The following is a 27,711-nucleotide window of genomic DNA, read 5'->3' on the forward strand; positions in this document are numbered from 1 at the left end:
CAACCTGATTAATGCCTCTCCTAAATGTTCTCATATACCTCTTGATGTAGCCCTATTATAGAATTTATCACAGTATATTATGTTTTTTAACTGGTCTGTTTCCCTTACAAAAGTGAGACTGAGACTCTTCGAGGAAAAGGACTTGTTGTCTTTAAGACCTAGAATTTAAGTGACAGATCTATAATGTTCCAGCCACACTGTACAGTAACTTCTATTTACCCTTCCAGATCTAGTTGAAAGACCCTACTCTTGACAATGGTGATGTGAGAAGGCTGGGCTATTCTGCCCCACAGAAACTATATATAAACTGGCAAATGGTTAAAATGACCATTTCAGGGTAAGCAACAACCATCCCAAAGGCAAGCAACAACCTGGGAAATGTTTATTCATGAAAATCTGCTAGTGAATTGGATGAGAATGGCGAATTTATAGTCAACAAGCACATGGAAAGATGATCAGCATCATTAGTCACTAGGAAAATACTAATTAGAACCACAGTGAAATTAAAATACACCTGCTAGAATGGCAACATTTAAAAGACTGATAATATCAAGTACAGACAAGGGTATGCAGCATCTGGAATTCTCATACATTGCTGGTGGAAATGCAAAATAAAATCGCTACTTTGGAAAACAATTTGTAGGATTGTTTTTAAAGTTAAATACACAGGAAAAAAAAAAAGCTAAATACACAGTTAACAATTCTCCCTCTACGTATCTACCCAAAAGAAATGAATCCCCCCCCAAATTTGTTCATGAATGTCTGTAACAACAACATTATTCATTATGACCAACAAAATGTAGTAGTTGCCCCCTTATCCACGGGGATATGTTCCAAGACCCCCAGTAGATGCCGAAACTGTAGCTAGTACTGAACCCAGTATATACCATACCTATGAGAAAGATTAATTTATAAATTAGGCACAGTAAGAGATTAACAAAATAATAATAAAATTGAACAATTAAAACAACATACCATAATAAAAGTTATGTGAATACAAGTTGTGGTCTTTCTTTCTGAAAGTATCTTACTGTATTGTACTCACCCTTCCTGTGATGATGTGAGGTGAAAAAATCCCTGCGTGAGGAGATGAAATGAGGTGAATGACAGAGGCATTGGTGACATCGTGTGAGGCTACTACTGACCTTCCGATCGCAAGTCAGAAGGAGGATTATCCGCTTCTAGACCCTGGTTGGTGGAGTAGGGAGTACAGAGGAATGGACTGAGAGGGGAGAGCTGTTTGCTTCTCATTCTCTAGTATCAAGATATGGCCCATCCCATGCTTTCTTTGCCAATGAGATTATGAAGTAAGTGGCTGAGAAAGAGGAAGAAGAGTCTCTTTTGAGAGAGTGTAATGTCGTCCAAAGTGTTCCTTCTTCCCTGGGCCAAGGGTGAACATGAGAAAGAAGAGGAAAAGGGGCCCCTAGGTAGAGCAGCCCCCACAAGGGAGAAAGACTTCTTCAACAAAGTCCCCAACACCACTCATCTTTTAAAACTTATTGGTCAAAAGGAGGGGATATTTCTTTTTTAGAGCTGACTCCTTGGATATATTTCTCCTTCAATGGTGCTCCTTTGCTGGAGTGTTTGCTGTAGTTTAGACACTGTTATCAGGATTCATTCAAGTAAGCAGTGGTTCTCAAACTTAAACTTGCATTAGAATCACCTGGAGCGCCTGCTAAACCACAGATGGTTGGGTTTCTGACCCAGGGTAAAGTGGGAGCTGAAAATTTGCATTTTTTAAAATATTTTATTCATTCACTTGAGACGCAGAGATACAGAGAGAGAGCATGAGCAGGGGGAGAGGCAGAGGGAGAGGGAAAAGCAGGCTCCCCGCTGAGCCTGATGTGGGGCTCGATCCCAGGACCTGGGATCATGACCCGAACCAAAGGCAGTCGTTTAACCACCTGAGCCACCCAGGCACCCCCAAAATTTGCATTTCTATCTTAGTCCAAGGTTGCATCGGTGCTGCTGTTTTCAGCACTACCGTTGGAGAATCTCTGGAGTAAGCAGAAAAACTCGTTAGAAGCCAGCTGAAACTGAGATCAGCAACACATTTGCCATGGCATATACCTGGCTAGGCAGGCTCCAGTCCTTTCTAGGCACTCCCTTGGTGTGACTCCCTTTGTGTCCCCAGATCTCCATCATTAGCCCCCAGCTGTGGAGGTCTTTGTCTAGCCAGGTTAGTTTGCTTTCTCTCCCAGGTCGGCTTCTCCTTATTCCACAGTTCCTCTGAGAAGGAGTGTTTCACTGTATAATTCTGTGCAAGTCTGTTTACTCCAACCTCAGGCCAAAGCTTCTTTCCTCCCATTCCCATGACCCCGCAGGTGAGTGGCTACTTTGCTCTCCCCCTTGGGCAGATTTCCCCAGCTGCAGGCACCCACGCATCCCCTTAGTTTCCCTAAACTGAGCTCCCATCTGCATAAGCACAGTCTGGATTCTCTGGCTTGCTAATTTCTCACCCGTGGTGCTGCCCACTGGCCAGCCTGGGAGCCCGGCTCTCCATTCTGGATCCCAGCATACGGGAATCTCTCACACTATCCGTGTAGCTCTATCCTTGTAGCTGCCCGCCCTCTCCAAAAGGTTCCTGCTCTTCTCTGCTGTGTCCCCCACCCTGGTCCAAGTCCCAGTACCACCTGATCTTGCCCCCTGTCACCCCTCCAAGCCTATCTTTCCTGGGTTATCCACTCTTCCTGTGTAACATTGCAAAGGACAATTGGACATGTTATTTGATTCTAATGCACTTTTCTTGTTCTAAGTTAGGCTGATTACCCGCCAAGGCCATCAAGACTTTGGGGGAGGTGGGAATTTTTTGAAGGGAAGAACAAAGTTACACAATACTCAAATTACTATCAGTTAAAGCCTTATAATACTATGCAATAAAATTTACTTTACCCCAAACTGGATATTATATTACTTTTTGATTGATAGATCAGAAGGCACTTTAAGTGATTAAAGTGCTTTTTGTCATTATAAATGTTAATTATTATGGGCAATTAAAAATTCAAAAAGATAAAATTAATAGATCTTTCTGGTTGATAATATGATAGATATTTCAGCTTGTATTCTATTAGAAAGAAGATAAAGTAGAATAACGCCTTCTGATGTTTTCAGTGAATATCTGGCTCAGACCTCTACTGCTTATGTGTCAGGCTGTTGATGTTGCTAAAAACTTCCTGACATATGAAACTGCATAATGGAATGTAATTATGAAAGCCTAACTAAGAGTTTAAAGTTATTAATATTAGAAAATATTTTATTCTGTATGGAAGACTTGTGTACATCATTAATCTTCACAGTATACACTTAATTTTTATCTAAATGTAAGGGATACCATTCCCACCTGTCCAATCAGAAAATTCTTGCCCTACTAATATGATATTCAACAAGTCTACTCTACCCAACTATATTTGGACATATAGTTTGATGATAGTATTTCCTTGAACATTAAAATTTCTATGTTACAGATGCAAAAAGAATTTGCAGCAGTGTTACAAGACAGTAAAATCATTTATGTTTTCACAAAGTAAAACAGATTTACAAAGGTAGAGGGGCATCTTTCTTTGAAAATTACTTCCAATGAGCTTCAGGGCCCAGCCACCATTATCATTACTTTTTCTACACAAATGATACGTTGTAGGCTACAGTCAATTGCTACACAATTTTTTATACATCAAGGCTTAATGGAAAGAAGGAAGATGAAGAGGAAATATAAATTTCAATTTTCTGTTCATGGTCTAATGGTCTATTATTCAGCCAACTTTCTACACGTAGAAAGCCTGCATTAGTACACCATTAAGGATGACATTAAAACTTCTGATCTGTTCTTCTAGGTTGTAAGTTATGTCTCACATAACAAATTCTACTGGAGCTCCTTCAGGTCTGGTATCTATATCTAAAAATATCTCTATTCCTTCTATAGGAGTGTAATGGTGCAGAGTATAAAAAATATATGTACCTTGGTTTGAAAAATTCCTTTTGAGAGTGTAAAATTTAATAAATTAAAAAAAAGAGGTAGGTGGCATGAGAGTAATGAAACGGATTTTAATTACTCTAATGTCACACTCTTTTGTACAAGAGTAAACATGCCTAGATGTTTCTATCAACACTATAACCCCCCATTCAGGAGAGTGTGATCTCCAGGCTGATTTAGGTCATTTTCTGCAAGACGCTGCTGTACCACTTCTCTCCAGTCTAAAATGTTCCCCTTGGGAAAAATTTGAGGCTCTCTCAAATTTTTGAGAGAGGGTAGCTCTCTCAGCCCCAATATTTTCCCATTAAAGGGCATTTGGGGAAACAGCATAAAGCTGCTTCTCTCTAAATATTCCATTTTAACAGTAAATGTTGGTTTCTAGAACTTTTGATCCAGAGAGACTCATTAGCATTTAAGGTTCCTTTCACCGAGAAGCTGCTTAGGGTATTCCCTTCGTCATGACCTACTTGGGAAGTGCAAATTTCTTATCTCTAAATTGGTATATGAAGTTTCCAAATGGACAAGGAGGCAAGAGATTTCAGGCACTGTCTCCTTCCTAACCGTTTCCTATCCACTTCGTTCTTGCTCTCAGATCCCAAGCCGTCTCCGGCTCACACCTGACTTCACTTCTAAGAGCAGTTCTGGGTGTGCAGAGGGGGGTATATAAGAAGCCACGGCCTCAAAGCTTGCTGGCTGAGGATGGAACTCCATTCTACACTGAGCTCCTCTGCCTAGTAGCCAGACCTCTTGTCTACCATCCCCTCTTCTGATAATCGGGACTCTTGACCTCAGCTCCTGATCCTCTATTCTACCCTCTCCTAACCTGGGGTCTGACCTGCCAGGCTCTGCTGAGCTCTTCATCTCATTCTTAAATCTCTTCTTCCTTGCCTCCCGGGCCCTGCTTGACCCCTCACAGGTCTGCTCTGACCTGTTGCCACACAATCCAGACGAAAAGGACATCTAAGTCCTAATCTCTGTGGTGCTACCAGAAAACTATGTGAGTTCAGGCAAGTGGCTGAACTGTCTGAACTCCGTCTCTCTCCCTGTGTGACCCCCGGGGGCTGTGTTGGGGCAGCTTTAGGGTTTTTTAAGATTTGAAAACTCTGGTTGCTGTGGGGCCTCTTTCCTGCCTCCCTCCACTCTCCATCTTCTGATTCTGTTTCAAGCAAACAAGCAAGAGTGCAAAGTGCAGTGACACACGGGTGAGTCTCCATTCTCTATTTGTAAAGATTACAGCATTTATCTTTATTTGCACTGCCCTGTACAGCTGACAAAGGAAGGCGGTGTGTTCGGAATCTTGTTTTATGCCTGGGTAGCCGGGTTCCCAGCATTTGAAGGGAGCTCCTCCACATAAGCAGCAGGAAAATGGCCCTTTTTTCCATTCAGGGAACCAAACCACCAACCTTCTTCTTGTTTCCTGTATATAGTCACAATGTCGCCTGTGAAAAATGCATATTTAGTTAGACAAATGGCTCTCTGCTATTTAAGCACATGCCCGAGCCCAGCTGGTAGGACAGTTTTAAGGAGATTCTGCTTTCAAGGAGTTACTTGGTAACATCATTCTCTGCACATGATTCAGATGAAGCAAAACTTATCGAACACCTCTGTATGAAGCAGGCATAATGCAGGGAATATTAAAAAGAATAAGGTAATAGGTAATCAAGTTATGCCGTAAGATAGTTTCATTAAAAACAGTATCATGGGGGATCATATATACTTCTTGTGCTGGATGGCTTACTTTGGATACAGCCTATCAAACTTTTCTCGGTGTCTGTGTTTTCAGGGTTTCTCATGTTGGTGGCCGAGAGAGTCTGGTATGGTGACTGTTAGGAGTATGTCTCAGCTACAAGACTTTTCTTTAGCTCAAGACAGCTTCTCTCCATTACATGAGCCAGTTTTATAGTCCAGAGTTCCAACTCACAGCTTTGCACAGAAACACAACTCCCCATTCAGCAATGTAGATCGCTTTAATAAACTATCAATTTGAAGACAATACTTCTTAAAGCAATGAATCAAATACACGGACTTCCTAAGAAACACATGGCCCTTCTGTAATTCTCTCTTTTTAATAATACTATTCTGATATTAATAACCCTAAAGCTTAACCTGGTGCCCCAAATCCTCTGGCTAAATCTTTCTCTTGTGAGAAAGAGTCCTTCCCCTCTGGCTGTTGACTACACATCAAAGCAGAAACTTCATCTTCCTTCAAGATCCAAGAGCTCCTTTATCTTGAGCATCCTTCTGAGGTAACTTTTCAGTCTTTCTTTCATTCTCTTCCCCAATTATTTTCTTTCTTAGGCAAAGGACTGTCCACCCCTCTTCCATCCCTCCTCTCTCATAAATCACTTCTTATTCTTACGGGAGATCGTTCTCAGTCTAAGTTCTACCTCCAATGAGTTCTCTCAGGTCAGCAGATCTCCGGTCAGCGTATCGACACAATCTACTAACAGGAATTCAAACAAATAATTTAAAGTCTTGTTGCCAGCTTCCCCAAGCCTCTGATGGCTCCGTTTACTTAAAGAACCCATTTACAATATAAAGTATAAGTAGACTTTGCTGCCAACAGAGCGGAAGACGAAGAAGAGAATGAATTCATTGTATACCTATGTAACTCAAAGCCAGGCCCTAGGGTCTAGGTGGCATCTGGGAAATGTGTTTTTTATTCATATGGGAAGTGGGAATACAGCATTTCATTTACTCACTTACTGCTGTAGGGTAAACCTAGGGTGACATGATGAGGAACAAAGTGACTTCCAGAACACTTCCTACTTTAAATAAAGGCAACATTGATTTAAGATGAATGGAGGAGAGGGTCTACTTTCTATTTCCTTTTTTCTTTATTTATTTCTGAGCTAGAAGGAAAAGTAGTTGCTGGAAGAAATCTGGCTGGTGAACTGAAAAGGAAGCACCCGTTAACCAATAGCAAGTATGTGGTGTCCCTGTTGTATGGCCGCAAAATCCATCGTGACTTCCTGTTGGCTAGGCTCTCTCCTACAACACAACTCTCATTCACTCACATTTTCATTTCCGGGTCTCTGCCTTAGCTTTAACATCCAAATATGGTTGCTAATTGGACACACAAAGAAAGTTGAGGCTAGTGACTTTTTCTTATTTAATGATGAGGGTAACCCATGACAGCACACCTTTCCATGTTCAAAAAAATCTTTGACACAGCGAAGGGGGTCATTTCCTAGACTGGCCATAAACCACTTTTCTGAGAGGTAAATGGGAGAAACATTAAGCTGGGAGTTCTCTGCCCTGACTTCTAGAACTCACGCTTACCCTAAGCCATGAGAGGAAATCATTTCACATTCCTGTGTGTTTAGCTTTCTGAAAAAGAAAAAGGTGGGGCTACCTTTCTAACAACTTTCCATTACTGACACTCTATCCCAGTTAGCACTGTGATAAGAAGCATGACTCTGGGTTTCTGGGTTCAAAGCCTGTGCTATCACTTCCTGTAACTTCAGTCAAAGTACTTAACCTTTCTTTGCCTCAGTCTCTCAACAATAAAATGGGAATAAACAATAATACCTACCTCGAAGGGCTTTTATGAACTTTAAATGGGACAATGTACTTGCAGCAATGTCTAGCACTTAGTAAACACTGAATAAATGTTAGTTATTTTTATCAATGTGACTTTTATTTTTGGCGTGCCTTATCTTTATGTCTCAAAAAGGGTGATTATAAACCTTAGATGATTTGATGTTGTAGTAACTTGTAAGGCTTTTGTAACAAAGACAGGAGTGTTACTCAAGTGAAAGATCTCAACATGGTAAGGCAATCAAACTATTTGAAAATGATTCTTACCTTTTTCCAAATTTAATTCATCATCTTGTCTGGCTTGAAAAGAATATAAAGCCTTGCAAAGACCACTGCCGAGCTGGGCCACACCGGAGGCTGAAATTTGGATCCAGTTATAATTACTAATGCTATGTCAGTAGGCAAGATGAATATGATGGGAAGCTCTTGAGTTATTTCATGGTGTGGTACAGAGCCTAAATATACTGACATCTTCTCAAAAGGAAAGTTTGTAATTTCATACAAAATTCATTCCTTGGTATAGTAACCATTTATGATACCCTACTATGTGTATGGACTAGGTATATGATATAATCAAAAACTGTATCATAATGTGGAACATAATAAGTCTGGAGAAGAAAATAATAAAAATGATAATTTAAAATTGTTTCCCACATGAACTTCTTTATCAACATCAGTTAGCTAATACGTATGGTAGTTGATGCATGTTTTGGAAAACACACACCAGTTTTGCCATTCAGGCAGAGATAGGGGCCTTGGAGCACGTGCTTGCTTCCATCATCCCGAGGATCTGATGGAACTCTTTAAACATTGTGACGGTGAGTCTTTATTACACCATGTGGACCATTACGTCCTGGGTTTTCCTGAAACTCTTCCTGCCAACTTCTCATCAAGAAACTCAAGAATGAAGGTTATGGAAACTATAGTTAAACAAGGGACAATGACGTGTGTGAATGTGTGTGTGTGAGTGTGTGTGTGAATGTTGAAAGGTGAAAAGTGGGGGGTGTGCGTTGGCAAATAGCTAAAGTCAGGCAGCTGAATAAACGGAATAGGTAGGTCTTGGGATCACCATGTTTCTCACAGAAAGGACAGGATTTCCATGGAAGTTTGGAGAACGGTGTGGAAACAGAGCTTCTCACAATGGTTCAGGGGTGAATGTATGGACAGCAAATTGCAGACTGTCTGAATAACATGGATGCTAGTCATCTAAGGGATCTTCTCATAGCTTACATTTTCCCCTCCCAACCCTCCGTTTTTTGATTCCTTCCCACATTTTGGATTACATCTGTACAGAAAGCGCATAAATGCTAACAAATTAATCAGTCCTAACCGAAATGCAAATTTCTTTGAGCTGATATATGCCCATGTGACTCTGAAAATAAAATGTAAATGTCACAATGTGCTTTACCAACAGAATCCGGCCCCAAATTATTGTGGGCATGGGATTACCTGTAGATGAGGAACTTGGGATTCTCTGCCCACCAGAAGATGTCCTGCTCACAACACTCTCTAATCTCTTCATCAGAAAAGGCCGAGATATTTTTACGTAACTATGTGTCTGTTGCTGTTTAAATAGTACAAAAAAAAAAAAAAAAGAAGAAGAAGAAGAAGAAAAAGTCATTTCAACAACACTGTCATCAAAGGTAATTTTGAAAAGTAACTCTTCCACATTCCTGTTTTCCTCAGGAATTTTTTTTTTTTATTTTGGGGGGAGCATATAAATAAGTTATTCAATACTTTTCTAAACTCTACTATAAATCTTAATTGTTTCTGAAGCCATAATATTTTCAGAATTAGAAAATTACCTCACTGTATAGCCTGTGTTTGCAATTCTGACCTGCAGCTCCAGGTCAAATAATAACATTCAGAGCTGAGCTTCCTCAAATGCAACTTTAATTGGCTTTAACGCAAGTGAAATTGTCTTGACTCTAAGTGATTGAGATCGGTTTAGGGTCCTGAGTCTCATGAAAAGAAAGTAATCCCTTTATCACAAGATGGTTACAGCTCCCCCTTCTGACAGGAAATGGAAAACAGCTTCAAGGAGGAGGGACTCCTGTATATTCACATGCTCATTATCAATTCAACTAGTGTTTCGTCGGGAAAATGCATGGGTGTGAATTTTTCAAACTGTTCTCACGCTTTACCCACATTCTGTACTTTGTTAAATGGATGGGACTAGTGCATATCACAAAATCTTATGATTTAGGTCTGTATGAAATTTTACTCTAAAAGCATGTTCAAAGAATAAAGTCAAGATACGAGGTGGAAGAAGAAGGAACCCAAAGTGTTATTAGCTCCTCGTATTTAGTCTAGAAAGCATGTATTCATTTGCGATTAGCTCTTGTCACTGCACTCAAAAGGAATAAAAATAAATTTATCTTAAAATTCCACATTGGGATTTGAGATACATGGCATATATAATTCATAATAGCCTTTTTGCCCTGGCACTACTTGAAGCCACTCCATACAGCAAGCCCCGTCAAGAAATTACAACTCATCTCTTAAATTTTTACCTTTTCTTTCCACTTGAAGATGGAGTTACTACAGGGATGGCTGGGTTGAGGTCTTTGCTCAAGTTCTGCTAACACCGATGACAGTTTGTAGGAGTTTGCTTGCAAAAGGTTTAGTTTCAGATTGGTCTGTGGATACATCATTTGGCCATGTGAGTAAAGTTCTAGAAAATGAGGCACAGCTGGGTGGGTAAAGGGATATCAGGATAACTTCCAAGATGACAAAGAGGTCTAGAAAGGCACACATTTAACTCATGCGGACAGGCACAGAAAATGTTAAAGGAGAGCAAAAAGTGGACCCTTTAAGCACTTTAAAGGAAAACCCTGGTTGTTGAGTGCACCTTATTCTGGACTCGTAAACAGGATAAACTGGAAACCTAGATAGATCAATATTTTGTGGCAACAGATAGCTTTACTCAGTTTTCTGTTGAGGATTGAGAAAGGGGATAATAAAGTGTTGATTACAGAAGGTAGACTTTCAGAGGGCTTTGAAGAAAGGCAGTTGAACGGCTCAGCATTGTGAACACAACTGAACTCGTATCAAATAGAATCAAACTAAAATGGTGTGAAGTGGGTTTTGTTGTTGCTGCTGCCGGTGTTATTGTTTTTCTTAAAGAGGTGAGGTCTTATATTACCCAAAAAGTTTGCAGTAACACTTCTGGAAACTGGAAACAATATTCAGGAGTATTTGGGTATAAAAATAAGTGAAGCTAAAGATACATTCCTAGTTCTCCATTTGACCTCCTGTTCCCCATTTGACCTTGAACTAGAAACTTCCTAAGAGCTTCTTTGACAAGCTGTGTTCAGTCAGGGTGACTGGAATCTAAGCGATGGAAGGGGCCCGCTTATCCCATCTCTTCCTCACCATTATTTCTCCCTTTTCCACACCTCCAGCATGGGGATTCCTAACCCTACATCCCTGCCAGGGGGCCACGACCATGGACTGAACACCTCTGATCAATGGGGAATGATCCACTGCATTGTGGGGCAAGCTTACCTAAGGTGAAATCAAAACCCACTGCATACCTTCTACCATTAGACCTAGTCTGCATCTGAGAACATCAGAGGGCAAGCCTCCTTCTTCCTCTGTGTGGTGCTCCTTCTCATATCTGAAGACAGCGTCTAAATATATTCAGTTTCTGCAAAAATTTCTCATAGAACATGCCTTACCAACATTCTTGCTTCAAATATGGCACTTAAAGGAACAAGAGACAATGAATGGGGAAGAATTTAAATGAAACAGAGTTTCTTCCTGCCAGAAACCTTCCCTGGGGAACACAAAGTCTACCAATATCACCAGTTTCCCTCCACCAGATGCAGGGGTATAACCAAGTTACATGGGTATTTGGCATCCACTACTTGAAGGTTCATATTGGCTCCATCATAAACACCGTGAATTCAGGGGGCAGACCCTCTCCGACCTTGTACCCTCCGCTGGGTGAATCAGGCCAGCGTGTACCCAGATGATCCCAGTACATGTTCTACGCCTGGTAATGACAATGAAAAATTCCGTGCAAGAACAGCCGAAGAAATAAACTTACAACTTAACACTATCACAAAATTCTCCACATGACTCTATTTTGGTAAATATTATTTGCATAGATTTAATAGACCAAACATTTTGCACTGTCACGGAAGATGTCCTACAGACTGCTTTCTAATTTCATAGGAACCACAGTCAAGCGTCCCTGCAAGTGTGTTAGACCTCTGCCCCCAAGTGAACAGAATTCAGGCCTTTCTTTTCACTAAGAATGTTAGGCTTGTTTTTATAACAGCTCCCCCCCGCCCCCCGCGTCTAAAGGAAGCCTCAGCTGAAAAATAGATTAAACTGTTCTTGGCTATATCAGTCTCCTTTCCCCAGAGAACTATTGACATTGCCTATTTGGACAGAGGTAGTAGGTACCTGCGTTCACAAGAGAGTTAGGCTACGTACAAGGTACTGAGAGAGCTGGCCCAGCTGCCCGTACCCTTCAAAACATTGCTGAAGATTGTGTATCTCTTCCTGAGTTCTTCTCACATGAATCCCAGTCAACTTCCTCTCTCTCTCTCTCTTTCTCATCACAGCAGAAAACCTGTATCTAGCACATGTAGTTCCTAGTATCTGATTGTTTTTATTCCTACGTAAAATTCACAGGCCTCTGCTGGCCTCCCTTTTCACTGTGGGTGCCTCTGAAGTGGCCACATTGTCCATCGCTCCCCACAAAAGCCCGGGCGGGAGGGGGGTGCTGCTGTGGGCCAGGATCTCAGCAAAAAGGCCCAGAGATGTCCCTGCCCTCTCCTGACAGTGCCTCCCCTCCCCTCAAAGACCACCTCAGCCTCTAAACGCTTTTCCCTTGTTCTCAGAAGTTTTTGCCACACACCCCAGACTACCCTCTTCCTTCTGTGGGGTCACAGTTTTCCTTTTTCCTGTTATTTTCAGAAGCCCCTGACGTTTGCTGACGGATAAATGGAAAATGGACTCTTCATAGTTACCAGGATTTCAGCTCTCCTCTGTGCACAGGGCTGGCACTTTCTAGCTAATACTTTATCCTCACAAAAACCCTTTGAGGTAGGTACCGAGAAAAGTAAAGTTGTCCCAAGTCCCTGGAAAGGGCAGAACGAGATCCAAATTCAGGCCTTTCTGAATCAGACCCTGTGTTTTTAATCACTTTTCTTAACCGGGTTAAAGTACACATGGTTTCCAGACCCTGATGGAATTATTCTATTTTGGGGAATTCTATTTTAGGCACAAGTGGTTTCCTGGAAGAACACTAAAGCAAACATGTCTAAGTAGCTGAATTTTTCCAGATCCCTCAGACTGCTCGTCAAGCAGGCTCTGTGACTAGATTGTTCTATGTCATGAGAAAAGAAAGGCAAGCAGAGGTCAAACGGCCCAGAAAACAAGCATTCTAAAAATAGCTCTTTCATCATTAAATCCAGGAAAGTGGATGCTGCAAATATTTACCTCGTCCATCAAGGCTGCTGTGATTTTTTGACTCTCTGCGTCGGAGAAGGCAGGGTCCCTGGAGTTGGACTTCAGCATGTGTTCCAGGCCTGACAATGAAATCACCCTTTCAGTCACCGCTGCGCATCCTGTTCTGGAGGGACTGAGATGGGGCGCGTGCAGGGGGAGCCTGAGCCCAGAAGTCACACCAGGAGGATTTCCCAAGGGCCGAGGCTGTTTCTCTTTGTAGTTGCTACTAACTTTTACTGAATGGGTGGCCTGTACCTTCATTTAATGAAAGTTGAGAAATTCTGGTGTTTAATAAAAAAATCTTGATTGTTATTTTGCAAGATGAGCTTTCGAATCCTCCTTGAGGACCCAGTATGTGGTCGGTTCCCAAAACCATCCCAGTGTTAGGCTCTCCCTCCCTACGGTAGTTAAGTTTCTAAACATTTGACTCTCTCGGATTTCCTAGCAGGGATTACATTTCAATATGTTGTTCTGGTCCACATCAAATAAGCTCCACAGATCAGAATCACAAGCTGTTTTTATTATCCGTATCGCTTTAGAGCTGCTCACACTCCGACATCCCTAACTCATCTAGAAGGATAGTTCAAAAAGAAATAAACAAGGAAACCAAAAGCTGTGTGCACAAGGAGGTTCACCATGTTTTAAACCAAACGAGTTTTCCCTCATTCCAGCCAATTTCAGAAACACGGCAAAATGCTATTATTTCTGGAAACAGAAATATAGTGCTTGTCTAGCTCTCTCAAATAGACCAAAACGTCATTTTCAATCTGTTTGCACTCTCCTTTCTTCTTTCCCATTTTTCTTTATTCACGCATATTAGCTTTGACACATGATTCTTTAAATGAGGTGATCCTTGCCCCAATTAGCAGAAGTGGAATCACCCTACCTCTGAATGAAACCTCTGAGTAGGAAGAACACTTTCCCTTATCGGGCCATTCACAGATATAATTACACACCTTCCTGGTCTCTTGAGGCTTTTTCAATATCTTTTTGCAGTCTCAACAGTTTTGATTTTAATGAAGACTCTTGTCGCTCTTTATTCATTGCATTGTTAAGATCTTCTTCCTTTAGGGACAAAAAATGATGCTTGACAATTTAAGGTTTGCTACTCCTAGTTGCACTGAGAATTTCACTGACAACTGTATTTAATATTAACGTGACAGAAGAAAAAAGTAAAAAAAAAATAAAGTCAGGCTAACCTTTGGTTTTATACAGATTGTTCTATCTGTTCCAGACCTGTTTAATAAGAAAACATCTTGTCCACAACTTGTACGTACACAGCTGAGCACTTTCTTTAATAGAACACATTATTGTTGGAGAAAGAGCCGTACTATAGTTATTTCACAGTTTCTTGATAAGTGAATCTATTCGTTGGATACTTTACGGCTCCCTATTAACCTTGATTCAAGTTAGAGTCCTTTAAAGCTCCAAATGTAGCAGGGTGTGTTTGCCGGGAGCCAGGACTGCCTCGGGAGTAGAACAAATGTATATTGTGCTCTGTTCTGTATTGGCTGGCTACTGGGAACACATGAGCTCTTCCCAGGATGGGTCTATAATTTCGTCAAGCCCCGAAGCATAACATTAAGAGACCTAGCAATTCAAGGCCACATTCATTCATGAGTGGTGCAGACAGGAACACGTGATTCGGCGAGTGCCAGGACATGAAAGTTTCAAGGAGGCTAGAAGACTTAACCAGAATTTTTTGGCCAAGGGGAAGGAGGGCAAAGGGTATTCAGGGCCGGAGAAACGGCACAAGGAAAGGACAGAGGGAGGCAGCAGGAGATATATCAGGAAAACCACACACACCAGTTGCTTGAGCAAACACCGTGGAAGGAAAAGTTGTCTTGGCAGTTTAGGCCAGATTTTCGGGTTGAAGTAGGGGATTTTACCATATAAAATGTGAGAACTGTTAACAATATCTGAGCTTTCACATCCATTATTTCAAGGGTCGAATGAAAAAAATGAAGATGTCAGGGTCGGGTGGGGAGGCGGCTGAAGAGGAGTGTAGCAGACGGACAGGAACCCGTGGGTAAAGAGGGGACACCAACATCTGAAGACAGAAGTAGAGGAGTCAGGACTTTGCTGATATGGAAGGAGAAAAACAAGAATCCTGAAAGTCGGTGGAGAGATTAGCTTTAGATAGATTGTCCTGAAGCGTGAGGATTTAGAGCAGAGTGAATAGCCTTGATAGGAATAATAAAGTATAGATAAGCAAGTTTACTTACATATTGTGAATTGTATGTTATAAAAGTTGATATCTGTGTTACATGTGATTCTTACAACACCTCTATGAGATTGGTTTTATTTTCCCTCTGACACACAGAAAAATAAATGAAGACCCAAAAGGAACAGTTTGAAACCCAGGACCTCTGAATCCCAGTGCTCCTCCCCACGCCCACCTGCTCCTGCACGTGCCCAGCCCCGCCCCCACCCCTGCCCTGCAGCCCAGCAGCCCCCAAACCAGCCCGCGCTGAACGGCAAGGCTGCCTAACTCCACCCCTCCGGCCCTCCTCGCTGGAGAAATGCACATCATACTCCAGCTCTGGCTCGGCTGGGTGCCAGGCCAAGACTTCATTTGGGTTGTTTGGGGATGCCTATTGTTTACAAATGTATTTCCAGAAGTGGATCCCTGCTGGCACAACTCAAGGATAGAAAGTACTGCTGTCCTTCAACTTTCTTAAATTTGCCCTTCTCCTCTAAAGATTTCAGAAAGATCAATATTGGAGGTGGCAGATGAAATTGCAGATGCAACCTTCTGAGCATGGCCTTTACGGTAACCTTACAAATATTTTCACACTGATCACCAGCCCCTCAATATCTGCGCTTGGATTGTTCTCCTGTCTTAACCCTAGTCCCTGTACATTTCCAGTCTATGCTTATTGCCAATGTCTATAAGGGCAGATTCTGGGCGTGTTTTGCTTTGAGGATATTAAGGAAATCCCATTTACCCACGTGGAGATACAGTCCATTCTCTTAGACAACAGACATGTAGTCATTAGCTCTGGTGCCCTGACTGTTCCATAGAAACCAAAACTTCCCATGGGCATGTCAATTACAGATGAACAGTCACGCTGCCTCCCTACATCTCACTAGAAGGCTAATCACATTTTCAAGGAGAATGACCCCTATTTTACTGACAGGCTAGTCAATAGGCACTTTTTATAAGAAAGTAACAAATATATTTTATTGTACATTTTCCCATCTCAGGGGTTGCCTACGCCATTTGGAAGAGGGGAAAAAAAAAAAAAAGATGAGAGCTTTCCGCTTAAAATCAAATCTTACTTTCCACTTTCACCGCTACATTTGCTTCTGCTTCGAACAGACATTGCTATTGCTAATTCGCTTCACTTTTGCCAGGGTAGGAAAAAAAGATTTAATTCAAGAAAGAGGTGGCCATTTACTGCTGTTTGGAGGGTGGGGGAGGGGAAGGCTGCTCAGGAACCACTGTTGTGTCTAATCTAATTGCCTTTCCTCCTCCTTCATCTCTCGTTCCCTGAGCAGGACTCCTGGGATGTTGACTTCAGCTACACTTTGAAGCCTATAAGAGGCCATGACCAGTAGGCTAGTTCTCCATACAGGGGGAAACGAACCTTCTCAATCTGGACCTTGAAAGTCTGGACAAAATACAGCAGAGGAATTCTTCCTTCAGATTGCGGTAATTAATGATCAGTTCCTAGAACACTACAATTAAGACTAACAAGAGGGGAGCACAGGACAAAATCCTCGAGATGTGACCCAAGAAGACAAAGAATCTCCCCCCAGATAACAAAGAACTGAGATGCCTAGGCTGTGACCAGTCACACTGATCGGTTTTTAGCAAGTTTCATGTAATAGTAGAATCACCCAAATGCCCTCAGAATAAGCTTCTGTAGTATGGTGTGAGGTTTTCAAAGGCAAGGACCATGAAGAATGTTGACCATGATTCCCACCTTCGAGAAGTCCTGCCTTTCTTCGATCCCTTCCACGTACACTTACTGACTTGCGCTTGAACTATTGGGCTGCACTTATCAACTTGGTTCTGACAAATAGAATACAAAGAGATGTCACTTCTGAGATTAGCTTATAAAGACTACAGTTCCGTCTTGGACACTAGCTCTGTCTCTTTTGGATCACTAGCTTCTCGGGGAAGCAGGCTGGCCTATTGTGAACTCCCCACAGGTGGAGAGAGCCCACATGGCAAGAAGCTGGTATCTGCAGCCACCAGACTGGGGGTGGGGGGGACCAGAGGCCTGCCATCTGCCACGTGGGTAAGTTCAGAAGCAGGTCATCCCCCAGGAGAGCCTTGGCATGTCTGCACTCCTGGCTGACACCCTGATGGCAGCCTTGTGAGGGACTCAGAGGCACCCAGGGAAGCCACACCTGGATTCCTGGCCCACAGAAACTGTGGGATAATAAATGCTTGTTTTAACCCGCGAAGTTTGGGGGTAAATGTTATGCAGCAATAGACAACCGATGTGATATACAGTGATTATTTATAGGTCCTGAAACACGTCCGCCTGGGATTACTCTAGAAGACTGAGCATAAAGATTCAGTCTAGAATCCCGTTTGACTTTCTGCCCTTCCAGAGGACACCAAAGACATATTTCTATTGCCCAGTTTGTAAACCACATCCTTTTCTTTTATTTATACAGACTATGAAAAAAATCAATATTTTCATTTACAAAACAAGATATTTCCTTTACGATTGCTCTCAATGTTTTTCCAAATGCGTCCCTCAGCCTATGAATGGGGTTCTCCCCATCAATGGGACTTCCTTCTATTCTATACTTACAAAGTAATCGGTTAATAGGAACTCGGATTTATTTTCTGTGGATGAAACTGCAGTTTCTTCCATGAGAGCCTGGGTATCTTTTTCCACATCTATCTTGCTGATGGCACAGTGAATCTGCGTGTGACACTGCAATGCCAAGAAAGCAGAACAGGGTTGCTGAAGAATGTTTCCTGCCAGTTCTTAACCATGCACGTCAGAAATAGAGAAATCTTTACTACTCACTGTGGTCAGGGTTTGGCCAAAAACAGAAATATGTTGGGTGTACTGGTTCAAATTATTGTATAAAAGTTTAATTCTTTCCTTCTCCAGTTCCAGGATACTCTGAAAAGGATGGAAAATGACAGAAGATGAGCCAGTTGTTGTGCAAAACTAAAGGCACACAGCCAGGCACTGACACACACCAAGAAAGCCTGCATGAACGGTCAGGTTAGTGCCTTCTGAAGATCTCATTTCCAGGCTGCAGTGGGGAAGATGCCCAGGACAGGAATGTGATTTGGTGAATGTCCTGCTTATCCTCATTTAGGATTGGTTTAGCTCACATAATTTTCCCAGACTGTTTTGGCCCAAAAGGCATATAGGCTGATGTTATTGGTTACCTGACATTCACAAAGAAAGGGGAGAAAAGAGATCATTTGAAAAGCATCTGTGAGTTCTTTTTTTTTTTCTTTTTTTAAGATTTTATTTGTTTGTCAGACAGAGAAAGAGGGAGAGCACAAGCAGGGGGAGCAGCAGGCTCCCCACTCAGCAGGGAGCCCAATGCAGGGCTCGAGCCCAGGACCCTGGGATCATGATCTGAGCCGAAGGCAGACGTTTAACTGACTGAGCCACCCAGGCGTCCCAGCGTCTGTGAGTTCTAGAGAAGGAGTGTGAAGCCCAGTAAAACCCATGTCCATACCCTGGAAATGCATTCAGACTATTTGACAGAGCAGAACCCCAAAGTCCGATCAACTTGGAAATTATGAAATTTTAGGCCAGGTTTTAGGAACCCATTGTATCCTAGTAAGCAGCTGTTTCCTTATTTTGACACAAGCTGAGCCACCAGCATCAATCTGAGACTAGAATCACCAGTATCTCTTGGTGGAGATGGTAATGGTTAAGAGATTTTAATTACATTTCAGGGAAATCATTAAAATGATCTCTGTTTGCTCATGAAAAGAGGCAGAGATAAATTCCACTGTGCAAAGGGGAAATCCATATCTCATTTAATGAATTATTGCTTTCTATTATCTTGTTCTTTTTGTATAAAACAGACAGTAGAGAAGCAAAATCCTCTGGAGGACCTAAAAAACTGTCCTCCTGTGTCTTTACGATAGCACATATATGAGAGCGTGGTCAGAGTTAGCAGGAACAGCAGATCTGGAGCCTGGTTGGGGCCCAGGCACCATGGTAAATCACACTCTTCAGTGTTTTCAGTCCTGTCGTCCTGGTCTTCTGGTCTGTACTACTCAAGGAGCTTGGAAGAACTTCATTTTCATCTAAATTGCTTAAATAAAACTGATCAAAGAAATATCATGTTCTTTCTAGAGCAAGAACTCTCAAATTTTAGCATGCTTAGCAATCACCTAGACACCTTCCTAAAATCATTCAGAGGTTCTGATTCATCCCATTTGGGGAGGTGCTCAGGAATCAGAATTTTAACAAGCATGCTAGCCGCTTGGAGACATTGTCCTGGGACTATAAAGGGCCACAAAAAAAAAAATCTAACTTCAAAATTATTTATGATCCTTCCACCCAGAGCTAACCCATTAGCATTCTGATGTATTTCAGTCCTGGGTATGCGTGTATATATGATTTTATTTTTCTAGTTACCTAGCAAATTATTGAAATTTGTATCCTGTTTTTTCACTTAACATTATACAAGAGCGGTTTCTCATGTTCGTCTCCAGAAACACCATTTAACACGGTCCACTGTGTGGGATTGCATACAGTGCATTTGATTCATTTACTCATCCCCTTAAGGTTAGCCATTTGAATTGTCTCCTTCCTTTTGCTCCTAATGTATTTTGAACATAAATTGGTTTGTTTTTCAGCTATTTCGCAAGATGGATTTATAGAAGGAAAATTATGTTTTTCACCACGGGCTCCGGGAGAGAGCCAAGCCCTTCTGTCCTGAGGCAGCCGTTGTAGGCCCTATGAGTCACCCTCTCTCCGCCTGCATCTAAAGAGGCACAGTCTCTACCACCCTTGGGGGTACTGTGAAAATAATCACTCAGATTATTTTCTGTGTTCTGTGGTTCAGATGAAGAACACTGCGGAGAAGGTGAACATTTTTAACGCCCTTGACATTTATTGCAAATGCCTCTCTAAAATAATTCCTTGAGTACTTACTGTTGGAACCAAACATTTGGCTCTTGGTAATTCTTAGTAGCATGGCTATTGTTTTTCAAAATATATTATAGATTATTTATGCCAACTGAATTGTTTGTCCTTGGAAGGTAGGAAAAGTGACTTGAGCATGGTAGGATTATGAATAGTAAGACTAATTAACCTGTGGTTTGTGGAATTGGCTTTATTACTTCATAACCTCACTTGAAACTTGACATTTCTTAGTATCTAGCAAACTGCCTTGAATGCAGTTCAGTGAATGTTCTCTGAAGGAATTTATAAACCCAAATTGGAGAGGGAGAAGGAGTGAGAGGGTACATTATAGGACGCTTAAGTGAATTCTTATACCCCATTTCTACAGGAGAATGGTCCTGGGAGAATGGAGGGAAAAGGGAAACTGAACAATCCTCCTCACATTTCCACCTTGCACACTTACAACAAAATTCCCCTTTAATTCAGTTCAGCCCACTTCTGTTATGTGTCTTCATGAATATAACATTCTCCTTCTGAGTTTGTATATAATAGACGATCTAGAACACACAGTGTAAGATGTGAGTCAGCGACTTGGGGGTGCAGGCCCAGTGTATACAAGCCAAGGGAATACAAAGTAAAGGAATGGTTCTTGGTTAGGGCCAGGCAAGGATGACTTGGCAGAAGCAGTCTTAAGTGGGTGCGCGGGGCCGGGCATGCCCTCAGGAGGCAGAAGGTGGCTCTAAGGGAGCTGAGGTAAGAGGATGTGTGACAACTGAAAGGGAGAGGTGGCACAGTGTTGGTGGCCTCTGGCATGGTGGTAACAATAAACCAGGACGCAAGAAGGGCGAAAGGAAATTTTTCTTTTCCTCATGGAGATTCGGATTTTGAGTAGATTCCCCATGTGACTTGGATTCTAATAAAAAAACTTAGGGTTTTGGGACACCTGGGTGGCTCAGTTGGTTGGGCGACTGCCTTCGGCTCAGGTCATGATCCTGGAGTCCCGGGATCGAGCCCCACATCAGGCTCCCTGCTCGGCGGGGAGTCTGCTTCTCCCTCTGACCTCTCGTGTTCTCTCTCTCATTCTCTCTCTCTCTCAAATAAATAAATAAAATCTTTAAAAAATAAAACTTAGGGTTTTAAACATTTTTAAAGCTGAGTTGAAAGAGATTTTTTTTTCAGAAACTTCAAGGATAATTAACATACAGTGTTATACTAGTATCGAGTGTACAATATTATGAGTCGGTGATTCTACATATCACTCAGCGTGCATCACGACCAGTGTCCTCTTAATCCCCTTTATGTATCTCACCCGTGCCCCCCCCACTCACCTCCCTTCAGGAAACCACCAGTTTGTTCTCTATAGTTTAGAGTCTGTGCTTTTATTTGTCTGCAAAGACATCATTTCAGATAGAGATAAATGTGTATCTTGTCACCATCAGGGAGACTTTATAAGCAAAAAAAGATAATTTCCATGATGTTTTAATATAAAAGTTGGAGCTGCTGAGAGGCGAGTGGGTCCGGAGGAGAGGTATAGGAGGACCCTAGCAGGAAAAAAGAAAACTGAGAAAAAGGAAAGAGAGACCTAGTAAGAGCCTCTGAGAAAGGAGTTGGTAATAGCAATATATCTAAGGCATTTTGAAGGCAGCGGGATGTTGGCTACCCCGGACGTAGTGGCAGCCATGCGAGGTAGAACCATACTTATCCTCCATTGCTGTGATGTAGAGAAGTGAGAAGGATGCAGACACGGAGGTTAAGTATTTTTCTCATGGCCTTTGAAGGGCGTCTGGAAGATGGAATGGGAACAGCAATTTCTCTCTCATAATCGAACAGGGCTTCCAAGGAAGCCAGCCTCTGTGGAAAAGCCACAGCTCCACTGAGGAGTCCCATGGGGTGAGGCAAGACCAAAGGCCAGGTTGGAGAGCCAGGTTTCAGATGCACCAAGCTGGAAATTAAATCCTTGGCCCTTTCTCATCCTCTTCATCTAACACCTGTTCAGCAGAAGCAAGGAGGGTACTAAGACCCTAGGTTTGATGGCATAAATTTAAAAAAGGTTTATCCTCATTTCTTCCTCTCTTTGACCTAGTTTTCATCGCTCCTTTAATTTCCCCGCCCTTCCCCACCTCTGCCTCTATCCTGCCTTGAGAAGGGAACAGCAAGATATGAACTGCGGCCCTTCGATTTCTGCTTGTCCAGCTCCTGTTAGCACAGAAGCAGAGGGCTGAGGTCAAGTCTGTGGCACGAGGCTGCTAGGTTGAGTCCCGTTGCCGTCTTGGGCAAGTACCCGCACGTCTCCACTCTCTCACTATAAATTGGGAATAAAATGATGACCTCTTCATGATGTTGTGATGAACACAAAATATAACGCAGCGAGTGTACTCAGCACCGTGCCTGTCCCTAAGCAGCACCTGTATCATTCACACATTACTGTGCTTATCAAATTGCATCTTGATTGCCTCTTTTTGCAATTGTACCTTCCTTTAAGCATCTTTTTTTAAACTTACAATGTGGGAGGGCGCCTGGGTGGCTCAGTTGGTTAAGCGACTGCCTTCGGCTCAGGTCGTGATCCTGGAGTCCCGGGATAGAGTCCTGCATCGGGCTCCCTGCTCAGCAGGGAGTCTGCTTCTCCCTCTGACCCTCCCCCCGCTCATGTGCTCTTCTCTCTCTCATTCTCGCTCTCTCAAATAAATAAATAAAATCTTTAAAAAAAATAAACTTACAATGTAGGGAAAAAAGAAACCAAAACATTCATGTTCTTAGCACCCAGAGTTGAACATTATTTAAGTTGGTCAGATTTATGTTGACTTAAAAAATAGAGAGCTACACTATTCAGATAGATAGTAGTTGGAGTAACTTTTGGGCCCCGGTTTGTTTTGTCCTCTGCCAGTCTGTCCACAAGCCATGTGGCTGTGCAGCTCTGTTGAATTCCCACCTTTTCCCTCCTACAACATAGATTCAGTCTGTATGTATGAGTTTACAAACACGCACATAAAAATGCACTGTAGTTTGGGGTGTGAGTTTTTAAATGCTTTAATTTACATAAAGTATATAAATAGGTTTCTTTTCTTCGACATCATGATTTTGAGGTTAATTTGTGTGTGTGTGTGTGTGTGTGTTTAAGATTTTATTTATTTATTTGAGAGCGAGAGAGAGAGAGAGAGAGAGAGAGCCAGAGAGAAAGCAGGAGTGGAGGGGCAGAGGCAGAGGGAGAAGCAGGCTCCCTGCTGAGCAGAGACTGAGCCACCCAGGTGCCCCTAATTTGTGTTTAAATATAGTTTTAATTAATATTTATTGCTAGGTATCCATCTACTTTCTAAATTAGAGTCCATTTTAAGAGTAATTCCTCTATTGATAGGTATGAGGATTGTGTACAATTTTTTCTTATCCTGCAGTTATAAACAATTCTGCAATAAACATTGTTATACATCACCCTTGGTATACAGGTGTATACCAGATACGTGCCGAAGAGGGGAGCTGCCAGGTTGTAAATATATGCACATTTCAGTTTTACTAGATACGACGGTCGAGTCATTCTCATCATTCTCACTAGAGAGGTACAAGAATTCTTGTTTCCCAGCAATTCTTGTTTAGCAACACGTGATATCATCACTTTTTAATCTTTGCAAAGTGATTGAGCGTCTCTTCAGATGTTTATTGGTGATTTTGATTTTCCCTTTTGTGATCTGCTTGTTCATACTTTTTAAGTTTTATCGGATGATTTGCCACAATTCTTTCCTTATATGTCTTCTTGGCTGCTGAGCTTACTCCTCCCAGGTTGAGGTGGTACTCTTTAATCATTGCTCCAAGGCCCAACACAAAACCCCACAGACTAAGGAACTCTGTAAACGATTACTGTACAAATCAACTCTCAGGCCTCAAACTTCTTTCTGAGTGCCAAATACTCAAGCCTTAATTACACTTCACTTCGACAGCACTCTTTGAAGTTAGCTGCGTGCTATTGTGGCCGTTGAGAATTAGAATCTGGCCACACTCCTCAGTAAATATGGTTATTGGATCCATGGAGAAATGGAAACGATTGGAAGTCATGTGGTTTGTCTAAAATCACAGGAGTGAGGGTCATTGCCAAGGACAGAGCTCATCAGGTCATGTAATTATAGATCTGACCTTCCTTTTTAAGGCCTCACCGAGCTCCACGGAAGAAGAGAAAAATGCGAGCTCAGGACTCACCTGGTAGCAATTTTCCAGTGTGTTTTCCCACTTGAGTCTGGTAGCACAGCCAGCCAGGTTTTTTTGGTAGTAATTTTCATCTTCTTTTGCCAACTTCTCCGTCGATTTTTTCAGTTTACTGAGGAGCTAAAGGAAAACATCAGTGTCATATATTCCTTAACACATTTATCAAAGTCCTTGGTGATCCCAGGTAAAGGATACATACAACCCAACCATACAGCTCCCATCTCCCAGCGAAAGTCAGCCACAGTAGCTAAAACCAAAGATCTTTCTCAGAGAAAAGGCATACCAGAGCTGAAAGGAAACCTAAGGGTCTATCGGTGTGATTCCTTCAATCATTCACATGAGGAAATTGAGGTCCTTAAGTGTGACGTGATGTGCCCATGTTCATCCATCCAATTAAGGAGGAGTCCAAATGACAGGTGAGCAGATTAGGAAGCTCCAGCTCCTGACTGTAATCTACCAATGCTCCATGTCCCAGCATTTCTTGGCAAGGACAGGTGGAGATTGTGCAAGTATGTAAGTTTAGAACTGGTTCACTGGTGAAAAGCTCGAGGCACAGGCCAATGTTGACTATGAGTTGTGGACTGCTAGCCAGGTGCTTCCCACTCATCCTGCTCCCCAGTGATCTGTTCCTTCACAAGGAGCCCCCTCTTGCCAGCCACCAAAAGTGGCCATTCTGATTGTGAAGCCTTCTGGAAAATCAGAGTGATAACAAAACTCTCTGTACCAGGGTAGCTGAAATTGATTCTCAAAATGCTCAGACAAGTAATTTCACATCTTTGAGAACAAAGGAAGTTGTATTACACGAATTGTTCTCAAACTTGGATATGTTTAGGAAGGACCTGGGTGCTTATAAAATTGCAGATTTTCAGGGTCCCACAGGTAGCAATACGGATCCAGTAGTTCTATAATGGGATTGGGAAATCTGAATTTCACTACCTTTCCGGGTGATTCTGATGCAAATGGTCCTCAAAGCACAGTTCAAGGAAGACCAAAGATCCCTCTGATATGAGCAGTTTAGGAGTTTCAAGGACAGAGACAAAGGCTTTTAAAAATGACCTTCTTTATGCTTAAGGACATTTTGACTAATGTTTTAGTAATGAAGAACATCCATCCAAAATGGTGAATATTAACACCACTCACTTTATTATTCCAATTGATATGCTAGCCATTCAATTGTCCCTCGGCTCTGATGTATGACTTACACAGGACACATTTGGTTTTGTATATCAAGTGTAATGAAACGCATTTATCTGCGGAAACATGAGCTCGTGAATTTCAATCTGATAACAATATAGTGAAAAAGCTGAAAGTGTGCCATGGCTATACTTTGCTAAATCATCATCCTTAGATTGTTATTGAGATGCTCACACGCCCAGCAATGAGAATGCAGTCACTTTTGAGATGACTGCTCACATCAGCCTACACTACAGAGCTAGATTGACTAGAAGTTTCTGTTCAGCAAATTTACAACAAATAACCCCAAATAGATATAAAAGAAGAACAGTTGACTTTTATATTCTTATTTAAGGAAATTCTCAGAAAACTTTATAAACTTTGTCAAATATTGAATGCTTCTTCTTTTCTTTCTCTTGGAATAAACATATCATTCATTTATTCATCAAACATCTATTGAGTGCCACAATGTGCCATGTACTAGGCTCTGGGACTAGAAAAGTAAACTAGATAGTCTCTCCCTCTAGTCAGAGACCCATAGGGCCATCACTGTCCTGTGTGATAGATCCCAGAATGATACAAATATTAGGTATCACCGGGGCACCAAGAGGGGCACCTAAACCAATCTTGGAATTAAAATGACATGTAAGCTAAGCCTGGGCATACAATGGGTACTCACAGAAATGACCCTGTGTGAATAAAGCTAAAATGGGAGTAATAATTAGTGAGGTGAAATAGTATGACATGATACCGACAAAATTTTTGGAGACGTTGGAGCACACAGTTTGAGAGAGAAGAGCAATAATACTGAAAAGTTAGGCAAGGGTCAACTCAGGGAGGGTCTTTAGGGCCACATAAAGGAGTTCAGACTTTATTTGAGGTCACCAGGAAGGCTCTGACGGCCTTTAAAAGGAGAATGATATGCTCATATTCGAGTTTCAGAAAAGTCAAGTGGGCTTGTAGATGAGGAAGAGATAGAAGAAGACAACACTGAAAGCCAGGAGACCAGTTTGCCAGAGAGCTGCAAGCAATGGCGATGGCGGTCTGTGATAGAGCTGGGAGTGGTGAGGGGGGAGGCACAAGTAGCAAAAGTCAGGAAGTATTTTGTTTAGGAGGTAGAACCACGAGCATATGTTACATGGTAATATTCAAAGATCTAGAAAACACAGGAATAAAAGAATATTTTTGGTAGAGGGAAGTGATGGTTCCAATCTTAGATGTTGAGTTTGAGGTGCTAGGAGGCAGTTCAGAGACTGGTTGGGCTGGAGACATAAACTGGGGTATTATCAGCTTAGATATGATAGTGGAAGCCTTGAGAGTATATTTATTGAGTACTGGTTATATAGTGAGTAACTGATTTTGAGAATAATGCGTTGGACACTGGAAATACAATGCTGCATAAAACAGAATGAGTCCCAAGAGAAAAATCATCAGGAAAAGCAATATATAAAGGATAGGCAAAAAGGCGAAGTCCATAAAAGAGTTAAAGAAAAAAACGCCAGAAAGAAAAACCAAAAGAGTAAGGTGTTGCTGAAGTTAAAAGAAGAGAATTTTCTAGAAGGAGGACGTCAACAATGCTTAATGCTTCCAAGAAGTTAAGTAAGATAAGAACTGGAAAGTACACATTGGCTTTAGCAAGAAGGATGATATGTTTTCAAAGCAAGAACACTCTTCGTAGAACGGTGGGGAAGGCTTGATTGGTGTGGATCGAGGAGGGAACAGGAGGTGAGGAAATGGAGACAGAGCACAGACAACCCTTTCAATAAATCTTACTGTAAAAAAAAGAGAGATGATGAAATCTGGAGAGGAACAGAAATAGGGCCATGGAAAGGTGTCTCCCTGACTCTTCCTACTCTCACAAGATGGGGTGGGGAGGGACATGTTGACTGATGAGAAGCAACTATTAGAGAGGGGTATGTGCAAGATACAGGTGAAAGGGAAATAATCAAGAAAAGGATCTCTGAGAGGCAGGATGGGCTGGGACTCCAAGCACACAGTGAAGAATCAGCCTGTCCCATTCTTTGCACATATGACTTTGGGAGACAGGTGGCTGAGCCGACTTCTATTTACTGTGAGGAAGGAGGCAGGATAGTCAGTCTGCTGAGAGTGGGTGGTGAGGATGGAGGTGTGAGAAGAATGGAGATTAGATCAGCTTCTGCCGAGAACAAGGACAGCTGAGCGGGAAAACAGAACTGCTGAGCAGGCCAGAGCTTGCTCTGTTCAGGTTGGAGATGTTGGGCACTTCTGTGTGAGATGCAAAAAAGGAATGCTGCCTTAGGTGGTTAGCCTTAGGACTAAAAAAAA

At 42.0% G+C, this 27,711-nt stretch overlaps 1 protein-coding gene across 1 annotated transcript in view; it reads right to left on the reverse strand.

Annotated features, from left to right (window-relative positions):
* Window positions 1-5,225: 5,225 nt before the first annotated feature.
* Window positions 5,226-27,711, reverse strand: part of NOSTRIN (nitric oxide synthase trafficking) — a 55,850-nt gene continuing 33,364 nt past the window's right edge. Inside the window, exons 8-16 of the mRNA XM_028123444.2 lie at window positions 24,229-24,354; window positions 17,968-18,066; window positions 17,746-17,871; window positions 13,930-14,038; window positions 12,965-13,053; window positions 10,024-10,149; window positions 8,960-9,074; window positions 7,778-7,867; window positions 5,226-5,409 (exon numbers count right to left, since the gene is read on the reverse strand). Coding sequence (XP_027979245.2) covers window positions 5,273-5,409; window positions 7,778-7,867; window positions 8,960-9,074; window positions 10,024-10,149; window positions 12,965-13,053; window positions 13,930-14,038; window positions 17,746-17,871; window positions 17,968-18,066; window positions 24,229-24,354 — 1,017 coding nt within the window. The 3' untranslated portion in view covers window positions 5,226-5,272. The remainder of the gene's footprint in view (window positions 5,410-7,777; window positions 7,868-8,959; window positions 9,075-10,023; window positions 10,150-12,964; window positions 13,054-13,929; window positions 14,039-17,745; window positions 17,872-17,967; window positions 18,067-24,228; window positions 24,355-27,711) is intronic.

Source organism: Eumetopias jubatus, unplaced genomic scaffold (assembly GCF_037043125.1).
Source record: "Eumetopias jubatus isolate StellerSeaLion01/CBP00866 unplaced genomic scaffold, mEumJub1_p1.0 scaffold_3, whole genome shotgun sequence".
Classification (NCBI taxonomy): Eukaryota; Metazoa; Chordata; class Mammalia; order Carnivora; family Otariidae; genus Eumetopias; species Eumetopias jubatus.